The sequence below is a fragment of the Taudactylus pleione genome, unplaced genomic scaffold, assembly GCF_031769625.1.
Source record: "Taudactylus pleione unplaced genomic scaffold, aTauple2 ptg001990l, whole genome shotgun sequence".
Taxonomy (NCBI): domain Eukaryota; kingdom Metazoa; phylum Chordata; class Amphibia; order Anura; family Myobatrachidae; genus Taudactylus; species Taudactylus pleione.
The window spans coordinates 7,538,176-7,558,469 of NW_028286386.1; the positions used below are offsets into that span (position 1 = coordinate 7,538,176).

General features: G+C 41.1%; 1 protein-coding gene across 4 annotated transcripts in view; it reads left to right on the forward strand.

The window, feature by feature from the left end:
* The window catches only part of LOC148435857 (oocyte-specific histone RNA stem-loop-binding protein 2-like), a 60,432-nt gene that overhangs the window by 21,807 nt on the left and 18,331 nt on the right, over nt 1-20,294 (forward strand). For all 4 annotated transcript variants that reach the window (XM_088465446.1, XM_088465444.1, XM_088465447.1 and 1 more), the window contains exons 2-4: nt 3,548-3,682; nt 18,009-18,098; nt 18,219-18,308. In XM_088465446.1, coding sequence (XP_088321572.1) covers nt 3,548-3,682; nt 18,009-18,098; nt 18,219-18,308 — 315 coding nt within the window. The remainder of the gene's footprint in view (nt 1-3,547; nt 3,683-18,008; nt 18,099-18,218; nt 18,309-20,294) is intronic.

The window sequence follows — 20,294 nt, forward strand, 5'->3', positions numbered from 1 at the left end:
CTGCCACTCGTGAGGATTGATGGAGCCTTTTTTTCTTTTTTTTTTTTTTATTAACTTTATTGCTGTGGTAATGGACAGATGTTTATATTACCCTTGGCTACTACAGCGGATGTTACCTTTTTTACTGCAATCATTTGAGGCGTGGCAAAGAAAATCATTCATTTCCTGGTAACTTTCATTAATAGTAGATATTGTCTACTAAGTATCAGTAAACATATTGGCCATCCACTGGAGATAGAAGCCAAAGATATACTTGGTTTAATAATCGTACTCCTGGAAACATGTGATGTGTTTTTGGAGGTTTTTTTAAAAAGAAAAAGAGAAAACAGTGGGGAATTCAATTTCCTGTTTTCTCTTGCACCCCATAGAGATGAGAGGGAAATCTTGCAATGTCACACTGTTGTAACTGGGCAATGTGTGCCCAGCAGGGCATAATGGCAATGCACATCAAACAGAATAGAATCCCTCCCCCATAGTGTTTTAGCAGTTAAAATGGATATCCTTTCTCCAACTGGTTCCATTACTTATCCAGCAAAGGTTTAATCACCTTCTATACTATAAATACAGTGTTTCATACTGGTTTTCACCAAGACATTCATCGTCTGAATTGAAGCTGTATCCTGTATGCCCATTACTTTAAAAATGTTCCTAGTGACTACTGTTACAGGGTTAAATGTGCTGGGTTATTCATATATTTCCCCTTTAATAAGATTCATGTTCAAAATAAATAAAGACCCTTCTGAGGAAACCTCTTGTACATAGATCTTTTGGATTATGTAAATGTCATCTTGTCCTTTTTAACCCTTTTACTTTGTCTGCAGTTTCTCCTTGTATAAAATGTTGTAATTCTGTTAATTCAACAACTTTTCTTGAGGATTTAGTACAAAATCATTATTCTTTATGTAACACCCCCATCCCCTTCATGAACTGTGTGGGCAATACCTGAGAAGAGGGCCACTGCCCATGCAGGATCTATGACAGCCACACATATAGGTACAGGCATAGACCTATGCAGCAACACTTCTTGAATAAGTTCTGTGCCAGACCTTCTCTTATAAAAATATGCCATTTTATTTCTCTCCTCCTGCACATGACCTTAAGGACACAAGTATGGTTACAGCAAGCTTCTCTCCCTACGGCTCTGATATTTGGCATGCGAGTTGGTATATAGCAATCTAATTGCTATGGGTTACATTTCTCTTCACCAGCAAAGTTTACAATAAATGCTTTGCACCTTACACATACTGGTCCACCTGGCTCTTCGCTGGCTGGTGCCTGTAGTTTTTCCACATCATACATGCAAGTCCACCTGGCCCTTTGCTGATTGGTGCATAAATTCTATGGCACCCTGCCTCTTTGTCTCTTCCAGGACAATCTACAGTGTCTCACACCACGTCTGCCTCTCTTTGTTCTCCTTCACAAGGGACAGCAATAGACAAACTTTTCCTATGCTGCTATCACACTCTCTGCTGCAGCCCATTTAGCTGCTATATAAACCCTGCCCCGGCAATGGGTGCGCGCATGCGTGGTCTGTAGACCGTGCATGCACAGCCCATGTCCCTCTGTATGCATTTTGTTACATTCAAGTGCTATGATACCACCCATGATCACCCTGAAGGATGTGAATATCGTGCCCAGATCACATTGCAAATGCGATAATTAATTAATAAATGGGATATACTTGCAGCTGTTATCCCTCTCATGGGTTCTGAAAACTTCACTGGGCTGCTGACATTGAAGGCTTCCAGCTCTTCCTCTGTGGTCTCTCTCCAGACCCCTCTCCTTGTGCATTAGATGGGCATTATGGCAGCTAGCATTCTCCCCCTGCCATAAGAGCTACATTCCTGCTCCCCAGCGCTCTCTCCCCCCAAAGAGATCTGTTGCCTTCCAACTTCTCACTCTCAACCCCCTTTGTTCTCTCTCCCCTTCCTCTGCTTTCCCAGCTACACACCCAGTTTTCCTGCCCCTGACTGCCTCTGCGTATCTTTCTCTCCAGCCCCTTCTTTACCTGAAAAGCCCTCTCCAGGGTCTTGGGCATTAGAGGGGTTTATTTACTAATACCTTCCCCCAGAGGGTGTTTACATTTTTAAATTCTTATAAAAATCCAAACAAGCTTCACAGACACGTTTTTGTTTTCTTTCTACAGGTTCATTAAAGCTGCCCATCCACTAGGCGATTAAACCTAGCGATGGAGTGATAACGACGCTCCTCATCGCTTGGTAATCGCCCACAAATCGGGCAGCAAAGGGTTAAAAACAACCCACGATGCGCCCGCCCGCATCAATCATCGCCCGAACATGACTGTCAACCTGACGACCGCCGTCAGGTTGCCATGTTCGGGGATGATTGATCTGCATAAACTGAACGTCTGAACGATCAGTGTATGCAGTTCAGCCCGCGGGAGACGACTGCATCATAATCGTTACGTCGTCCCCCGCATCATTAAGTGGATGAGCAGCATAAGAATACTAAAACTGAGATGGGGAAGGGGTGCCTATTATGCAGACACCTCTTAGTTTTCCTTGTGCTGCTTGGGGGCATTCTGTATCTAAACAGAAGGCTGTTAGTATTCAGCATGTGCATACACCACAGACCTGCTGAATTGCTGTTTACTTATCCTAGAGCCAACTGCATGGGTCACACTGAGCAGCATAGTGCTTAATATAGAAAATAACATGATATCTTCTTATGGTGTCTACTACCCCTGGTTGTAGTGTATGGCTCTCAGGAGAGCAACCTTTCTCCTGGTCAACCATTCGATTGAAGGCAACACCAAATCATGCGCTTAAGGAAAAAAAAACCTTCCTGTTATGACCGCTGCCTAGCTTAGCCGCAAAGACATCAGAAAGACAAGCCTGCATACACTATGTACAATCTAGGGATATCCACTTTGCTGTTCTCTACTCAGCTGAATAAGGATTAACCCATATTTCAGGGCTACCATGGAGTCTGAGTAAGCAAGGAGACTAAACTACATGTAATATAAAGATTTGCAATCCTTTAAGAGGATGGTCTCCCTACCTGTTGTGCAATGCCATTGCTCATATAAACCTTAATAGCAATACCCATTGACGTTTCGATCTACCTTTGTATTTTGTACTGGCTTAATGTTTTTTATTACTTATTTTATTTATAGGGTGCTGCAAGTGGTCTGCAGTGGTGTACAGGGGGCTAAACAAAAACAGTACAGTAGACAAGTAACAAATGGCACTAAAACTCTCAACACAGCCACTGATGCAAGGGGTGCAATTGTAATATTAAGCATAAGCTGAAACCTGTACGTATTAACGTGGGCGCAGATAACTAGTCTAGGTCATCTGACGTAACAAACAAAGGAGTGAAGTTCAGGGGCAAGGAGGAAGTGGAAGAGAAGTAGATAATTGGAATAGGAGGAAAGAGGGCCCTGCTCATGGAGCTTTCAGTCTAAAGGGAAGCTCCATATAAAAGTATTTCATTCTAGTTGTGGTATTGTCCATTGTATTGCACATGTGATCATAGAACTATTGGCAGGGTTTTTCACTGACTTATTTTTTTTTTTTTTCTATAGGCTAAATTCTCAGCTGAAAGTATGTACACCACCTATGACCCATCATGACCCCAAACTCAATGAGCTAACTATGTCTCCTCTACCAGAACCATGGATGTTAATAAATAACAGCACTTCCATGCAAGAATTATTTGGGTAAGTGTAGAAACTTCCAAAAATGTCTGCTTTGATATTATTGCTCCACTGTGTTAGATAATTGTCTATCTTCCAGAAATCCAGTGGTTGGAATTTTTTTTTTTTTTTCCCCGTAATTTATTTTAATGTTTGCTTATATAGCGCCACTATATTCTGTTTTGCTTTACAATTGGGAACAAAACCAATATAATAGGCATTGATACACAAGGATAGGTTCTACGTATTTCATATTGGTCAAGCCAGATTGCAGATGTCCTTGGTGTGCTGTATGAACCAGTCACACTGTAATATTGGCCTGGAGTCAGTGAGGAAAGGAAAGATTGAAAGATTGTTTGAATGAAAGATTATGTAGATTATTTGGGTTCATCTGTATTTGATAAGCTGCGCTGAAGTTGTGAGTTTTCAGGGAATGCTTGAAGGAGGTGCATATACAGACTGGGTGCAGCCTGAAAAAAAAAAAAAAGTCCTGTGAATGGGAGCAGTTAATGAGTGCATCATTGATGAAGGTCTTGCGGAGAGGTTGAGTTGAGAGATTTTGAGGGGTATTCAATATGAAACGTTAATTTCACTGTGGAAGTTAACGTTTCATATCAGAGTTTTTACCTGCGTTAAAGTATCGGGCACGCGCCCGCTTATCCCCGTATTCAATATGAAATTAACGAAAACTGGAGCCTCCGAAGTTAGATTTGCGTGAAGTTACGAATTTTTACTTTAAAAAATTGTAAGACCCCCCTAAAGTTGTAAAAACATGGGGATCACTATGGGTACCCCCGTTTTAGCCTTTAATTGAAAGTCGGGGATTTAAATAGCCGCAGCAGGTGTTTTTTTCCTGACATTGAAGAAGTGATGCAGAAGACCACTTAGGTTATTTTTTTTGTTTTTTTAAGTGGTCCCATCAAATTTGGGGTACATGAAAATGGGTCCTAGCATATTTTGATGTACCTAAAGTAAGTTTTTAAAAATTCTGCATTTGTGCACCTGCCGCTATAAATCTATTCTAGAAAACACCTGCCGCATACTTGCAGAATAGCCCTGAACCTTTTTCCCTATTGTTAATCATTTTTTTTCACCCCAATTTTTAAATTTATTTTTATTTATTTATTTTTTGACAGTTCTTTTTTAAATGTCATTCCCAGGGGTGCAGGCTATTTATTTATTATTTTTTTTTTAAGCCAGCACCCCTAAACCCTAATTCTGCACTTTTTTTCGACACCTATTCAATGGTGACAAGTTATCCCCGGTTTTTATCAGACTTTTCAAAACTGCGATAAGTCTTTGAAATTGAATACGGTGTAAAACTAAAACCTGCGATAATGACGTCATAAGTGCGATATTAACGCAAAAACGATGTTATCGCTCCCATATTGAATACCCCTATTTGAGTTGAGGAAATGTATGTTAGTGTAGTTTGGTTAATAGCCTTATGTGTAAATAGAAGTATATGTTGAATTCCGTAAAATACTGTTCATTTTACGGAATTCATCATATACTTCTACTTACACATAAGGCTATTATATGTAAGGACTGACAGTGCGGAGCAGCAGAACGTTTTGCGAGGAAGATCAACCTAGCAGCTGCATTCAAAATAGATTGTAACGGTGAAGACCAGTAAGGAGACTATTGCAATAATGCAGGAGATGGAGTGCATTAATTAGTTATTGCAGTGTCTTGTGTAAGATACAAGTGTATTATGGATATGTTTTTAGATATATGCCAGGATTTGTAAACAAATTGAATGTGGTGAACAAAGGACAGTTCAGAGTCAAGGATGACACCTAGGCAGCGATCTTGAGGGCTAAGGTTGATTGTTATGTTATCAACTGTGATAGAGCAATCAGGTTGGTAGCTCCTATAGGACAGTGGAAATATTAATTCTGTTTTGGAAAGATTAAGGGGGTCATTCAGACCCACTCGCGAGCGGCAGTATGCTCGCAAGTGGGTCGATGTTCCCCACTGCGCATGCGCACGACGGAGGGAGCTCCGTCGTGCGTATGTGTGAGACCCGGGGAGCGAAGGACTTTCCTTCGCTCGGAGTGTCTCACCAAAGGGGGCGTGCTGTCGATGGTGACTGAGAAGCACGCCCCCTTTGGTGGGCGTGCCGGGGGCGTGCCTGCCAGACGGAGGCGTTCCTATGGGAACGCCTACCGTCTGAAGCCGGACCCACTGACATCACTAGTGATGTCAGTGGGAGTGATTTTGGCTCTGATAGAGCCAAAATCACTCCTGGGCTTGCGTTTGAGAAACCCGACCATAGGGTTTCACTCGCAAGTCCGATGGTCAAGACCATCACGACCATCTTGTTGGACGGTCGTATATGCTGTGGGTGGTGACCCACAGCTATATGAGCGTCCAGGAGGACGCTCCATATTAATGGAGGAGGGCCCTGATTCAGAGCGAGCGCTCTGGTCAGAGCGTCCGGCTCTGAATCAGGGCCTAAGTTTGAAGTTGTGAGATGACATCAAAGATGAAATGGAAGAAAGACATTTAGTAACTCGGACCAACACATATGGTGACAAATCTGGAGAAGATAAGTAGATTTGAGTATCATCCGCATACAGATGCTGCTGAAATCCGAAAGAGCTGATAAGTTTGCCAAGAGAGGTGGTATAGATTGAGAAACACAGGATCTAGAACTGAGCTTGCGGTACTCCAACTCATAGAGGATTTGAAACAAGCGCTGAAAGAACAATTTGATAAGTACAGATGTGTGGGGTGTTTTTTTTTTTTTTTTAATTGTGTGATAAAATATATATTTGCAGTTAACTAAAACCAAACTGCCTACTGCACACAGAGCCTTCTACTTGTTCCCACTCTAAAGGGGGGCTATAAGCACCATTGTCTTGCTTTTGGTAGGTAGCAAAGTCTTTGAAATCCATTCACTGTCATGATTCTGGAACAGTCCATCATGGACTGTAATCCTGGTCAGTATTGTCCTGCAATAAGCAATTGAGACCTCTCAAGCCCAAAGCCCATATTCATCCCTGACATAAATACAAATAAGCGCTTGAAATCTGCACCAATCCTGTTGTATGAGCAAATAGTATGTCCTGCCCTGACCTGACCATTCGGGACCAATGGACAAAGTATTTGTACTTCTGTGCAGCTCATTCCTCTCCTGATCTGTTATGTGGGTAAACTTGTTTTGCAAACAAAATGGCTTCAGTTCAGTGAATACCTTAAACGGGCCATACACTGTGCGATAAAGCAGCCGATCCGACTGATTGGTACGATTTGGCTGCTCTATCGTACCGTGTACGGGCATGATGTCGGACAGAGCGCGCACCCATGGGGTCGTACATCGCCCCCCCCCCGATCTTACTGCAGGATCAGTCGATCAGGGGATGCGATGTGCGTTCCCATGCAGCGCTATGGGGGAGAGGGGAGCCTGCATATCGGGCGGTCGGCCACCCGATCGCGCAGTGTGTTGGGACCGCCTAATATGTCGGACGTCTGATCCCCCGTTGCGTTGCGCGGTGCCTATCGCAACGTGTATGGCCGGCTTTATTCCGAGGACCAGTGGATAGCTCTGCTTCCAGGAAGCAATGTTATCTAACTTTGGTTAACTTTTATTGTATTCTATATATTTAGAATCACAATCTACAGTAATCTGTAAATTAACACAAAGCATTATTCTTCAAACAAATGGATACACATGAGGCTTCCTGTTTTGCCACCAATTGTTGCCTTCCCTTAATTGAAGATATGCTAATTTACATATGACTTCCTGTGCAATTGATCCACAGTATGCTGTCTCAAAGGTTTATACAAACCAGATATGGAAGCTCTTTTGGCAGTGGCTTATGAAGTGGGGGGTACCAAGCCAGCTCAAATCCTCCCATTTTAAACTGCACCCTGATCTCCCCACAAAAGCACATGGTGATCATGTCTGTGTATGACATACACCCTTTGTAAAGCACAATGTGTTAGAATGCTTTCTTTATATAGCACCATCATAATTGTTTGTGTCTATAAAAACTTACATTACAAGCCAATCTAAGTCTAATCTTAGTGTGCTGTTCTAGTGTTTCTCTACACGTACGTACGTACGTACGTACACACACGTCAGAAATAGGCTAATGGAAATGTATGCGGTCACTCAGGCAAGCTGGACTCTTATACCACTTTTACACCTAAATTCCGTGTCTGACCCGGAGTTGGAACAGGGTTCCAATCCGGATCACACCCGGAATTTAGCCGGCGCCGACCCGGGATATTCCCGAGTCGGCGCCGTTCACACCGGAGCCAGGTCTCCAAGCACCACTGAAGCTGGACCAATCCGCCGGCATGCGGTGCGCTCCAGGTCATCGTGACCCGGAGCGCGCCGTTCACATTGCAGGGTTTCACGAGTTACTCCCGTTTTAAACCCTGCTAGTTACCTGGGTTGGTTTTCCGGTCACTCGATCCGGCCATCCAACCCTCTCCCCTTTTACACCAAGGAGCTACCCGGGTTAACCCTGCAATGACCCGGGTTTTAGCTCTGGTGTAAAAGGGGTATAAATTTGCTCATGCTGATTGGACCAAGCAGCTAGGTAATTTCTGCACACATGTCCGTTATGGTCTTTTTGAAATTTCATATATGAAAACATAGTTATGAGCTTATTAGGTAATTAACTTTTATTTGGGCACATTACTCACTGTAATATCTGACCCATTGACTAGTATTTCAGAATGTGCGCCCCCCACCCTCTCCTATACTGGATCTAGCACTGGTCTCAATGTTTAGCAGGTGTTTTTTTTTTTTCTTCTTAAAATATCCCGGGAATGCACCATTCATGCTGCCGATCCGAGGAGCATGCTGGATACAAACTAGAAAATTTTGTTTGCTCAATCGTCTAGTGTGTATACACTGTCAGGCAGTGCGCACTCCCGTGGGGTCGTTGGGTCAGCCCTGCATGCAGCTCAATCTGACAATGCGGTTGATGACTCCATCCAGAGGGATGCAGCAGGGGCCGGCGGGCAACCGGATAATGTGTAACTGCCACCGGATAAGTCTGCCCCTCGACAGAGGTGTGGGTGGGAGTGGGTTGCCCGTCGTATTGCTGGTTTAGTATGTATGTACACAGCTTTAGTCTGTTGACTCTGGAGCAATTCTGGTAGCTTAAAATGTAAAATCTCCTTCTGCTTTCCAAGCATGAGAGCTCTCGCACATGAGTGCATATCTGCTGTCCTTCACACACTGATTTCAAGCTATTCACATCTTGGGTTGGGTGCAGGATCCTGGCGATCGGGATGCCAATGGTCAGAATACAGACAGCGGCATCCTGACACAAGTAAGCAAGCATATTAGCCCTAACCCACCTTTCCCGAAGCCTAACCCTAACCTTCCCTCAAGTGCCTAATCCAAATACTTGCCGTTATGTTGCCATGACCCGTAGTCTGGATTTTATGCAACAGTTCCACATGCCGGGAGAGCAGTAACAATCACAGATGGAGTTAGAGTGCTATTTTGCATGAGCCTATGCTCAAATGGCTGAAAAACACCCACACAAGGTAAGCACTAAAGATAGGGCTGCTGCTATTATCGGAAACTGGATACTTCAGAACAGTAATTGCATGCCATGTCTTCAGTACATTTGTAGAGCCTTTGTAATATATTGTTGTGAAATTAATCCTTTGGCCAAATGTTACAACATTGACCTCCGATCATGTGTCTTTGTTTGAGAAACAGTCCAAAAAGTGTTCCTCATATTGCCATTAAGGCATTAATCCTGAAAGAATTGTCACAATTGTCGAAACATCAGTCAAAAACTAGAATGTCGTTATCCATTCAGTGATGAAGGCATACGAAAATGGGTGATGTATGATGTAGATGCAGTTATAGCAAATGTAAATGGTAGACCTGTGCTCTTTACTAGGAGCATTGTTTATTCAGGAACCACATTGAAGTCTGGGATTACCATTGTTTAGGTTTCCAAACCCCTCCGTTATGAGGAGACCCACTCCAGATGGATGTCAATGATGGGGTAGAAATAAGATATTAACTACAAATTATAAGTGTTATACAGATGAACTGCATTCCTGTGACACTTCTTTGAACATCGTTGCTTCCTCAGACAGAACTGTGGCATCATCCATAATGTCTAGAAGAGCTTTTAGCTAGTCGTGGATAGTAGTTTAATAGTCCAAATATATCTTAATTAATTTTCTATACGAAGAAGTTTTGTGCAGGAAAAATTGGGCTTCATGATAGAGAAAAGGCTATCCACTTACCTTATTGATGAAATGAAAGATGGATCTCGATCTCATCAGCCATCAATCTCACACCACTAGTTTAGAACTGCAGAAAGTTAAACTAAGAAGACTGAAACTGTCAGCCACGCCCACTCATTTGTGCCACTCTTGGAGGTGTGACCGCATGTCACGCCCCCCAGTTCTCATCACTCAATGGCCTTCGAGCTTTCCTGCACTCAATGGCCTTAGAGCAGGGGAGAAGCTGGGGATTGTTTTAGCTGCTCTGCTGTGTAAGCCCAAAATTAGTAACCAGATTGTGATTTTTGGCCAGAAATAAAACTTGCTCTCTTTCTATGTCACTCGATGATAATTGGCCACCGCATTCTCTCTTAGCAGAAGGCAAGTGATTCCAGAAGAACGTTCTAAAAATCAAGAAGTGGACATAATGCCAACAGTTCAAAATGCTTTATGTACCAAGATTTTTCTCTTGCAATATCTAGAGAGCAAACGTAGATGCAAAGTAATTCTCATGAAGGTTCCAGCTGCATATCCACTCATTTCCCGCATGCTGAATAAATCCTCCTATTTTTGACACTGCACCCATGGTCCCCAGTAGTCTGGTCTGCTGCATAAAAATCCCTGTCTTACCACTTTTACCCAAAACTTCTGTCAGGATCCAACTCTTCACCCAAATATAGAAATTCTTAATTGCATGAAAATTGAGTTGGAACTACTGTTAGATGAGGGAAAACCAGTAAGTAAGACTTTTTTTTTTTTTATATATATATACAAGCAAGAAAAATGAACACTTCTATAGCTTGTTACAGTGTTTGGAGAAGGTTTTCTTGTTTGGAACAATACAATGTGAATACAACTGATGTTAGTATTCCACACTTTATTTTTTGCAAAATGGACTTCATATGGGCCTTACTAAGGGTGCACTGTAATAGTGATGACCTCTTTTTGATCAAAGAAGGTCCTGGTGATGCACCTTTTCAAGGCAGTAGGATGGATATCTATACATACCTTCTCTAGTCATTATCGCCTGGATATTTTATCCACTATGGGTTCACTGAGATGTGTTCTCTGAACAGCCACTAATAAATGTTTCATTAAGTATAATGTGGTTTGTGGTGTATATTCTGTGTTTTGTTATTTCAGTAGAAAACCTCAATGTATACTTATAATTCCTTATATTCTAAATACACCATGCCAACCTAGGTTTCCCAACTATGGGCCTGGTTCAGCAAGGGATGCAATTGCTAATACGCACGCAATCGGCCGATTGTTGTGTACTGCATATGCATTGCAGTGTGCGAACCGGCCTCTCCGATCGGGACTGCGATCTCCGCGGCTACGCAGACCCATCGCAGAGTGATTGACAGGAAGTGCCGTTTGTGGGTGGTGACGGGGGGTGGTCAGGGAAACTCAGGCGTGCCAGTGCATTTTTATGCTGTTGCAGGGCCAGGCATATATTTTCCACTGCGATGCCATATGCAGCCTGAGGGCTGATGGCTTGCGATGAAGTTGGCAAGTAAGGTCAGAGCTTGTGCCAGTGTACTGATTTTTTTTTCGCAGTCTTGCTAAACATTACGATGTGTAGTGCTGCGGTGGCATAGCGATCGCAATGGATTAGTCTATTGCAGTTGAAATCCATGCGTAATCACTATTGCATTCGCAATTGCGATCTGTTATCTATCGGGCCCTATGTTTCCAAAGTATGGGCTATATTTGAAAAACTGGCTTTTGTAAGCTGACTATTTTCTGTGGATTTAAAGTGAAAATTTAAAGCGGCACTAACATTAAAGGTAAACCGCACCAGCATTTCATGACCAGAGTTTCCGCACACATTACATAGATCAGCCTAAACTAATCAAAGGACAAAAACAGGAACACTGCTATGTAAATTATTTTGTTCTGTATATTGGATAATAACTCCAGCATTTTTTTTTATATTTTTTTACACAACTTTGTAAATATAGTCCTATGTCTTTTTCAGAGACCACTTAGAAAGTCCCTCAAGATGTGGGAAGAGGAGAGTCTCTGTTATATACCTTCCCATGGAGCTTTGGAAAACTACCAAAGCTATCTAGTATGCACTGATAACATGTAAATGCTGCATTGGAGTATTTAGAAGAAAAGGGATGAAGTTATAATTGTAGTTTTGGCATCGTAGATAAATCTTGGAGAGACTTTAAAAGATTGAATAAACATAAAGAGAAAAGAAGACTCTTTGGAGGTACTCTTAAAGTAGTATGAATAGATTAAACCTTTAACTCTTATTTTTTTTAGGTTTTAGAATATAAAGGGGGAAGAGGTTGTATTTAATTATTATTGGAGGTTGAAAAATAAACAAACATAGAAATTAATATAGTTCACTGCCAATTTTTGTCAATACAGGCAAAAAGCGATTGTTGTAAATGGTTAGATTATAATTTTTTTTTTTATTTTTTTTTTAATCTAACCATTTACAACAATCGCCTTTTGCCTGCATTAACAAAAATTGGCAAACTATATAGATTTCTATGTTTGTTTGTAATTATTGGTTGATTTTTAAATATTATTGTAGATTGAAAAATAACCTTTTCCCCCTTTATATTCTAAAACCTAAAAAAAATAAAAGTATGTGTTAATCTATTCATACTACTTTAAGAGTGCCTCCAACAAAGAGTCTTTTCTCTTCCTTCTCTTTATTGACACTGTTCTGACTCAGGGGAGCACCACCAACCAAGAATTAATAAGATTCAAACATTCGCAGTGGTTGCTTACTAAGTTGGTCTTATACACATAATCATATACCCTACTGTAATATTTTTCATATTGAGTATATAGGTCCTGATTCAGAGTTGGGAATAGAGAGAGAGATAGCACTTAACTGTGTACCTGGACAAACCATGTTGGAATGCAAGGGGTGTAAATACTTAAATTTTTTTCGTATGCAGGGTATATACTGACTGCTTTTGCATGTAGCCCACAAATACTGCACAGCTTTATTATTACTCTACAATTTAGATGTCAGTTTGGACACCTCCCTCCCAAATCTAAATCTCTCTGCACATTTTAAATCTGCCCCACCTGCAGTGCAGCATGGTTTTACCAAGATGATCAGTAGAGAGAGAGAGAGGGATCTCTCAATTCCCAACTCTGAATCGGACCCATAGTGCCAACCACTTTTTCGGATTGGCCAACTTAGATTGTTTTTCTTCTAGTGCGGTTTCTAACACTTCTGTCTCTAGACTGAATAAACTACTGTAATCTTCCATTGCAGCCATTACAATGAGTAGCTTCCTTTCTGGTTTAGATAGACAGGCTTAGTCTAAATATCCAATTTGAAGGACCTCTATTTGAAAACAAATTATACTCCAAGATACAGAAATGCTCTAGATGGAATGCAAACTGTTTGTCACAGAATTTTCATCCTCCATCTTGTCAATAATTTAAAAAAACGCAAGAAGCTGGCAGTCAAGATGACTGTACAAAAACGGAATATCCCTTCTATCTCTAGACATTATTTTTGTGCTGTGCAGATTAAAAATGAAGGGCAATAGTGGAAGTCCACACACTGACTATTGTCAAGCTATTCCCTCTAACAAACTGTACAGAACTGCACAATATGCACACACATGGACCCATTCTATGAAAGCTCAATAGGTTTTAAGACTAAAAAAATTAATCTGTTTATAAAGTTCCATACATATTGGAATAAGAAAGTCCAGGGCTCCATCAAGATCAGCAGAACTACAGGCTGTGCACAACAGACCTTTAGAACCAAAGTGCAGTGGTTTTTGTTCCAGACTGCCTGGTCAAAAAATCAGGAGCTTTTTCAAAGAATGCTGGGCCTGAGAAGACTCGACAAATTTGTTAACTCCATTTTTAGTTTCTAAGTAATCAGGGAATTCTTTCCCCACGGCAATCAGAAAATAAAATTCTCGCTCTCTCTCTCTGTCATATTTTGCGTGTTCCAGTAGCAGTCAAGCACAGGTGAATTTAGAATTGTTTTCCAGTGATACAAAGAATAACAAAGGTCCTGTCTGCATCTTGGCCTAGCAGCGTCTCCAAGACCCTTTTACAAAAATACTGATGACATTGGTAGTAGAATTTAGAAAATATGGTCTGTTTTTTTCTTTTTCTTACAAGAGCATGTTTTTGTTGTGAACTGAAAGAGTCAACTCACCCACTCAGCAAAAAAAATTTCCTGTGTGTACAAATACATACCACACTAAACAATGTAACTGTCAGAGGAAAGACTCCTTAAAAATACAGTGTTTGGTGCATCCACTACACATCAAACAGCAGGTAACTAAGGAAGTGGCTTCAACTATTGGGAATGTAATCTTACACCATAGAGGTAGTCCCCTAAGCAAGCAATATAGCAAGTACAGTCTTCAGAATAATCCCTAACCATGTGAGATCACAAGCAGGGTCGCCTTTGTGTATTTAAAAAAAAAAAAAAAAAAGTTTTTTTGGATGATAGATGTGTCCTTTTTATACTGTGGCTTCAGTGTCACCAAATGGCACCTCTCTGCATGCAAAGTCCTGTGCGACTCAGTCAGGCGTCTTTCTCGCTCCAATATGCTTCTTATTTGAATAAATAAAACAAGTGGAAGTGACAAAACTGCATTGTTAGTGTACAGATCACTCGGGTTGAGACATTTGTACATCTGTGTGCAACTGAGTCTGAATCTGTAAGGGCTTCAATGCGAGCAGCTGCAGCTTTTTCCTCATGTCAAGTTGGATTGTGTTTCACCTGCAACTTTGTATGTGTATAAAACCAATTCCTGTGCAGTTAGTCACAGCCTGGAATCTCTAATACACCATGAGCTGCTTTTTGCTGTATCTTTGATGTGACAAAAACTCAATTTAAAGAAAAACCCAATAAGCTACTCATCTTGGAACATCTCTATTGCACTTGGTGTGTCTCGCTGTATGGTGTAAAGACGCTCTATGTATGAGGACACATCTGTAGTGTTACTAGTGGCAGTCCTATTTGATAGAAGGGTTGGAGATTTATAGTACAAGCACTGTGGTGTAAGGAACCCTTTATAAATATCTGTGAAGATAAAGTGGTTCTAGGAGCAATGCAACTTAAAAAGTTATCTGCTTTTTACCTCAATAAGCATGTTGTATTACTATCATTTTACCTAAAACCAGAGGATGACCGAGAAAACTGCACCCAATAATTGCATTTCTATTATATCAACATGACAAAATCTAGTAGAATTGTTGTTCCTTTTTCTTTCCTGGACCCATCCAAGACCACATGGCCCCTCCCTACTTAATCCTCTGTACGCATTACAAACTTGCTCTCCATCACAAAGGGCTCTTGGCAAAGCTTTGGTATGACATGTCGGCATCCATGATGTCAATGCTGACATTTATGTTGACATTTTCAGAATGTCGACAGCCAGAATGTCAACTGTACTATTTTAGCCTAAAACTAACCCTAGTTGCATTTGTCTGTTACTGTCAACATCCTGTATAGCTACATTCAGAACATGTCTACATTTTGGTGTTTGACTTTTTGATTGATATTCTGAATGTCAACATGTTGACTGGGGTCCATTGGCAATGTTCCTCCTGTCCCTTTAGGGCCTCTCCAAACACATCTACCTATACTAGTATAGGCCCTTAATTAGTAGGCTTCTCCTAAGAGAAGAAAACTAGCGGATTCTCTGACTAGACATAGGTATCATTTGACCATTTCTGTGTTTCAGCCTTGGAGGATAAGACTCCAAATGCTCTTTTATGAAAGAGTAGTAGTGGAACATTTCAGTTTAGGGGCCTCCTTGTGTTGTGATGAGGATTGCTTGCGACCATTTTTAGTCGGCCTCTTGAAGAACCATCTTAACTATGGCATGGGTCATTTATGCAGCGTAATAGTGTTCCTTTCCATTCTGGAATACTGATATTCGCAAAGACACATGTCTTGGTCAACAGTCAGTTTTTTACTGTTGACACCGATGCTCAATTAGTTTGAGATCTGCTCTTTGATTAGGCCATTCTGGACATTAACCTTTTTGTAGATGGTGACTCCAGTGTGATTTTGGGTCACAGTCATGTTGGAAGATAAATCTTCCAAGTTCAGATGCTCCTTTTTTTAGATTGCAGCAAGTTTTCCTCCAGAATTTCTTTGCAATTTGCTCCATGCATTTTCCCCTCTGTTTTTAATAAGCTTTCAGAACCTGCCAAAGAGAAGCATTCCCATACCATGCTACTGCCACCATCATGCTTCACTATAGGGATGGGGTTTTCAATGATGTGCAATGTTAGGTTTGCACATAGGATAGCACTTAACATTGTGGCTGAAGATTTAAATTTTGGTCTCATCAGACCCATAGGATCTTCCTCCAGGAATCCATATGTAATACCGCCGGCGGTTCTAATCCCGACATCTGAAACCCGGTAGGGGTGAAAATCCCAATCGTTAATTTGGGTAAGTATCGCTAACCTTACTCCCTACCCTAACCCTACTTTAGGGGTGCCTAACCCTAACCTCCCCACCTGCCTAAACCTAACCCCCCTTTCCCGCAGCCTAAACCTAAGTCTCCAGGGGGGGTGCCTAACCCTAACCCCCCCCCCCTTCCCCTAGCCGAAACCTAACCCTCCCGGGGGGTGCCTAACCCCTAAATCCCCCACCCTAAAACCTAACACTCTTCCCCCCCCCCACCCACCACCCCACGCGTTGCTGTCGGCGCCCGGCTTACCTTCGTTCGGTATGCCGGGCGTCAGGCTCCCGGCGTAGGTCTAATGACAGGCATTGGGATTTCGACGCCTGTCATTAGTACCTTGCCGGCATTGGATAGTCGGGAAGCCGGCAGTCGGCATCTCGACCATCTGCTTCCTGACTGCATCCCCTTTCTCCACATGGTTATCTCCCATATGGCAAACTGGAGCTAAGCTTTGATGCGAGTTTGTTTTAACAAGTGCTTTCATGCCACCCTCCCATACAACAGATGTATGAAGTATGCGTGCTATTGTTGTCACATGCACAGTTACTCCCAACTGTCATAGAAGACAAAGGAGTCTATGTACTAAGTCTTGGAGGGAGAGACAGTATCAACCAATCAGCTCCTAACTATTATTTTTCAATCACAGCCTGCAAAGTGACAGGAGTTGATTGGTTGGTACTTTATCTCCATCCACTTTCTCTCTCTCCAAGGCTTAGTACATAGACCCCTAACTCTTTTGGAGTTGCCTATATTGCTTTGATGGCCTGCCTTATCATAGCTCTTCTCCTCCTGGACTCTCTGTTCTAGGCTGACTCACAGATGCTCTATTTTTTTTTTTTTTTGTTTAAATAAAATAAACTACAGTTTTTGTTTTTAAAAACCTTTCCAGTAATCACTTTGCCTCAAATGCATATACCCAATATGTTTTTGTAGAAATGGTAATTGTACAATTTCACATCTGAAATTAAATCAAGGGAACCTGGTATGGGAACTTTGTTCAAATAACCTAACTGTCCATGTTTTTAGTGAGATTTTTTATATTTATTTTACATTGTACTGAAGTCACCTCTTCTGCAATATGCTGAAACTAAAGTAAACGGATGTGTGTCTTGGTATTTTCTTGGAAATTCTCGATGCTTTGGAATTATTTTTTGCTATTTAGATCTTTGAGAACGAGGACACAAAGCTCTAACTGAATTAGATAAATTTATATTACATACTTAATTATACATTCTATACTTGCATAAATTAATGATCCAATAATGCTGGTCTGGAACTCTGGACACAGTGACAGTTGACTTTATCTGGGGTTCTGGGATTATTGAACTTCTTCCCTGGTGGCAAAATTGTAGTACTAGAACCATACTTAAACAAATTGCCCACTGATTCAAAGGTATTTTACGCACTCTGTGATAAATGTGGATTGCTGCTTTTGACAGTAATCAACCAGGAAAGGTTTGAAAGATTGGGTGGTATTCAGTGACCTATTGCTGAAGAACATCTTCTGACTTTTGGTTGGGGCTAATGTGTACTTGCCACACTTGTACAAATACATGTTCAGGGAAAATTGGAACAGAACAAAGTGCTGGGTTTAACAGAAGTAGTGTCAGCTTAGGTATGGTGATTTCGCCTTTGGCTGGGGTAGCCCAGTGTGATTCTGGTATATTGATTACCTGTCGTTTACAATTAATCAATATTTCTCCCAGAGCGCCTTCAAGATCTCGCTTCCTTAGTGCGCCTGGGTTGCTAATGGAGGATGATGTCTATCAAGATGCAGACTTTTCACATACCAAAAGGTAAGTAATATGAATAGGGACCTCAAGCTCTGTAACTGGCATGAACATTAATGTACTTGACAGCACATGTGATTGTGTCACTGTTATATGAAAAATATAAACTATTGTTAAATATTGTAGGCTCATGTTCCCGGAATGTACCTCTCCTCAAGAGCAGAGCTGTTCTGTGACTGGGGTCAGTGTGGGGGTCAATACAGATTTGGACTTCAGGTGTGTATTCACAGACCCCCGTTTGTATTTGCTTTCAAAAAGTTAGTTGTGCTATATTCAGAATTTGCAGGTAAGACTGTCTTAGGTTGGGTATACACGTAAAGGTTTTTTGTCCAACCATCCAACTAGTTGATTGGTTGGAATGAAAATCTGGTAACGTATGGGAGTAACTGATGATCAGCAATTTGCTCCTAAATGCCAGAAAAAAGATGAAAATGGTTGTCGGACAAGTTTGTTAAATGTTTGATCTAAATAACTTGTTCACACAACAGCTTTTGTCCATTTTTCCGGCGTTTAGGAGCAAATTGCTGATTGTCATTTGCTTTCATACCTTACTAGATTTTCATTCCAACCAATCAACTAGTTGGATGGTTGGACAGAAAATCTTTAGATGTGTATGCACCATTTATAGTTTTGAAGCAGTTGTGTTGCTAATATTGGCTTCTATATAGTGCAGTGGTACCAACTAGGGTGAAGTATGTTTTATACTGAACTATAATTTGCTGTTGTACTGCATCCAGATATTATGTCCTATGTCTAACTGTCAAATTTAATTTAATTTTTAATGTTTTCTGGAGTAGACCTATTAAGGCCATATGTTTCTGAGGGATTCCCCTGTCCTTTCAGTTTTAACCAATGACTGGGCTCTTCTTCTTTTTTTTTTGAAAAGGAAAAATAAAATACATAATTAGTTCTATTTTAGACAAACCATATTAAGGGTGCCCCCAAAAAGTGTCATAATTCTGCTCACTTTGCGCAAAAAAAACCTGCTAAATTTAATATATGTAAAACAAAGGGGAGCACCACCACCAACCCGGACACTACAGTAATTAATACAAATTGTACATGTACACTAATATATTTATGATTTCCTTCTAAATAATCTAGCCCTGTGCAGACACGCCCCCTTTCTTCCCTTGTACTTAAAATCAAAACTCACCCAAATATAAAATTAATGGTGACGATAGATGTTAATTCAAATCAATAGGAAAGGGAAACTCCCGAATGAGTTCGCTGTCTGTCTATTTTACTATAAAATGCAATAGTTACAATTCTTCACAATCCAGTATTGTTAATAAATTTGTATTGTGGGATATAACAGTTGAAGTAGCCTCAGTTAATTAATATCCCTTTATAATATATTCATTCTAAAAGGCACCTGCAGTAGTTATATGGTATAAGTAACAGTTAATATAGAAGTTTCAGTTCTATATTGAACATATATTGCTAGTGTTATTTTGTAAATCAATACAAGAATCCTAAGTAATGGGGCACATCCACTAGGCAACTAGTGAAGGAAGGACTGAATATCGTTCAGTCGTTCATTAAATTGTGCAGTGCCTACAATGAACAATATATCGTTCAGTGTAGGCACCCTCCCTCATCCCTGAACATGGTCAATCTGTCGTTATCAGCAGGTTGACCAGCATGTCGATGATTGATGTTGGATGATGATTGATGTTGGAAACGACCAGCGCGAGCGTGTATCGCTGGTCGTTTCCGACATTAGTGCCCGATTCATGCACGATTAACGGACGACTGAACGACAACGAAAACTAGGTAGTCATCGTTCAGCCGTCCATTAATATCTGGTAGTGGATGTGCGCCTTCAAAATGGTTTGAGCACAGGATGCCGGCGTTTGGAATCCCAATGGTCAGAATCCCGACGCTGGCATCCCAACAGGGTTAGGATACTGACACTGGTCAGTAAGTATCCTATCCCAACCCCTAGTGCCTAACCCCACTAATTACCGTCGGGATTCCGGCGTTGGCATTCTAAGCGCTGGCATCCTGACGGCTGGGATTTCAAGTACCTCCCCTTAAAACTATATAACATTGTGCTGTTTTAATCAGTATAATTCTGGGTTGTATGTGGTGGATGAAACAGATTTTCCCAGTGAGACATGGCATTTACTGGAAACCCGTTAGCGTCCACTATTAACTACCAGTTATCTTCTATAAACTTTTATAAATAGCATCTTCAAT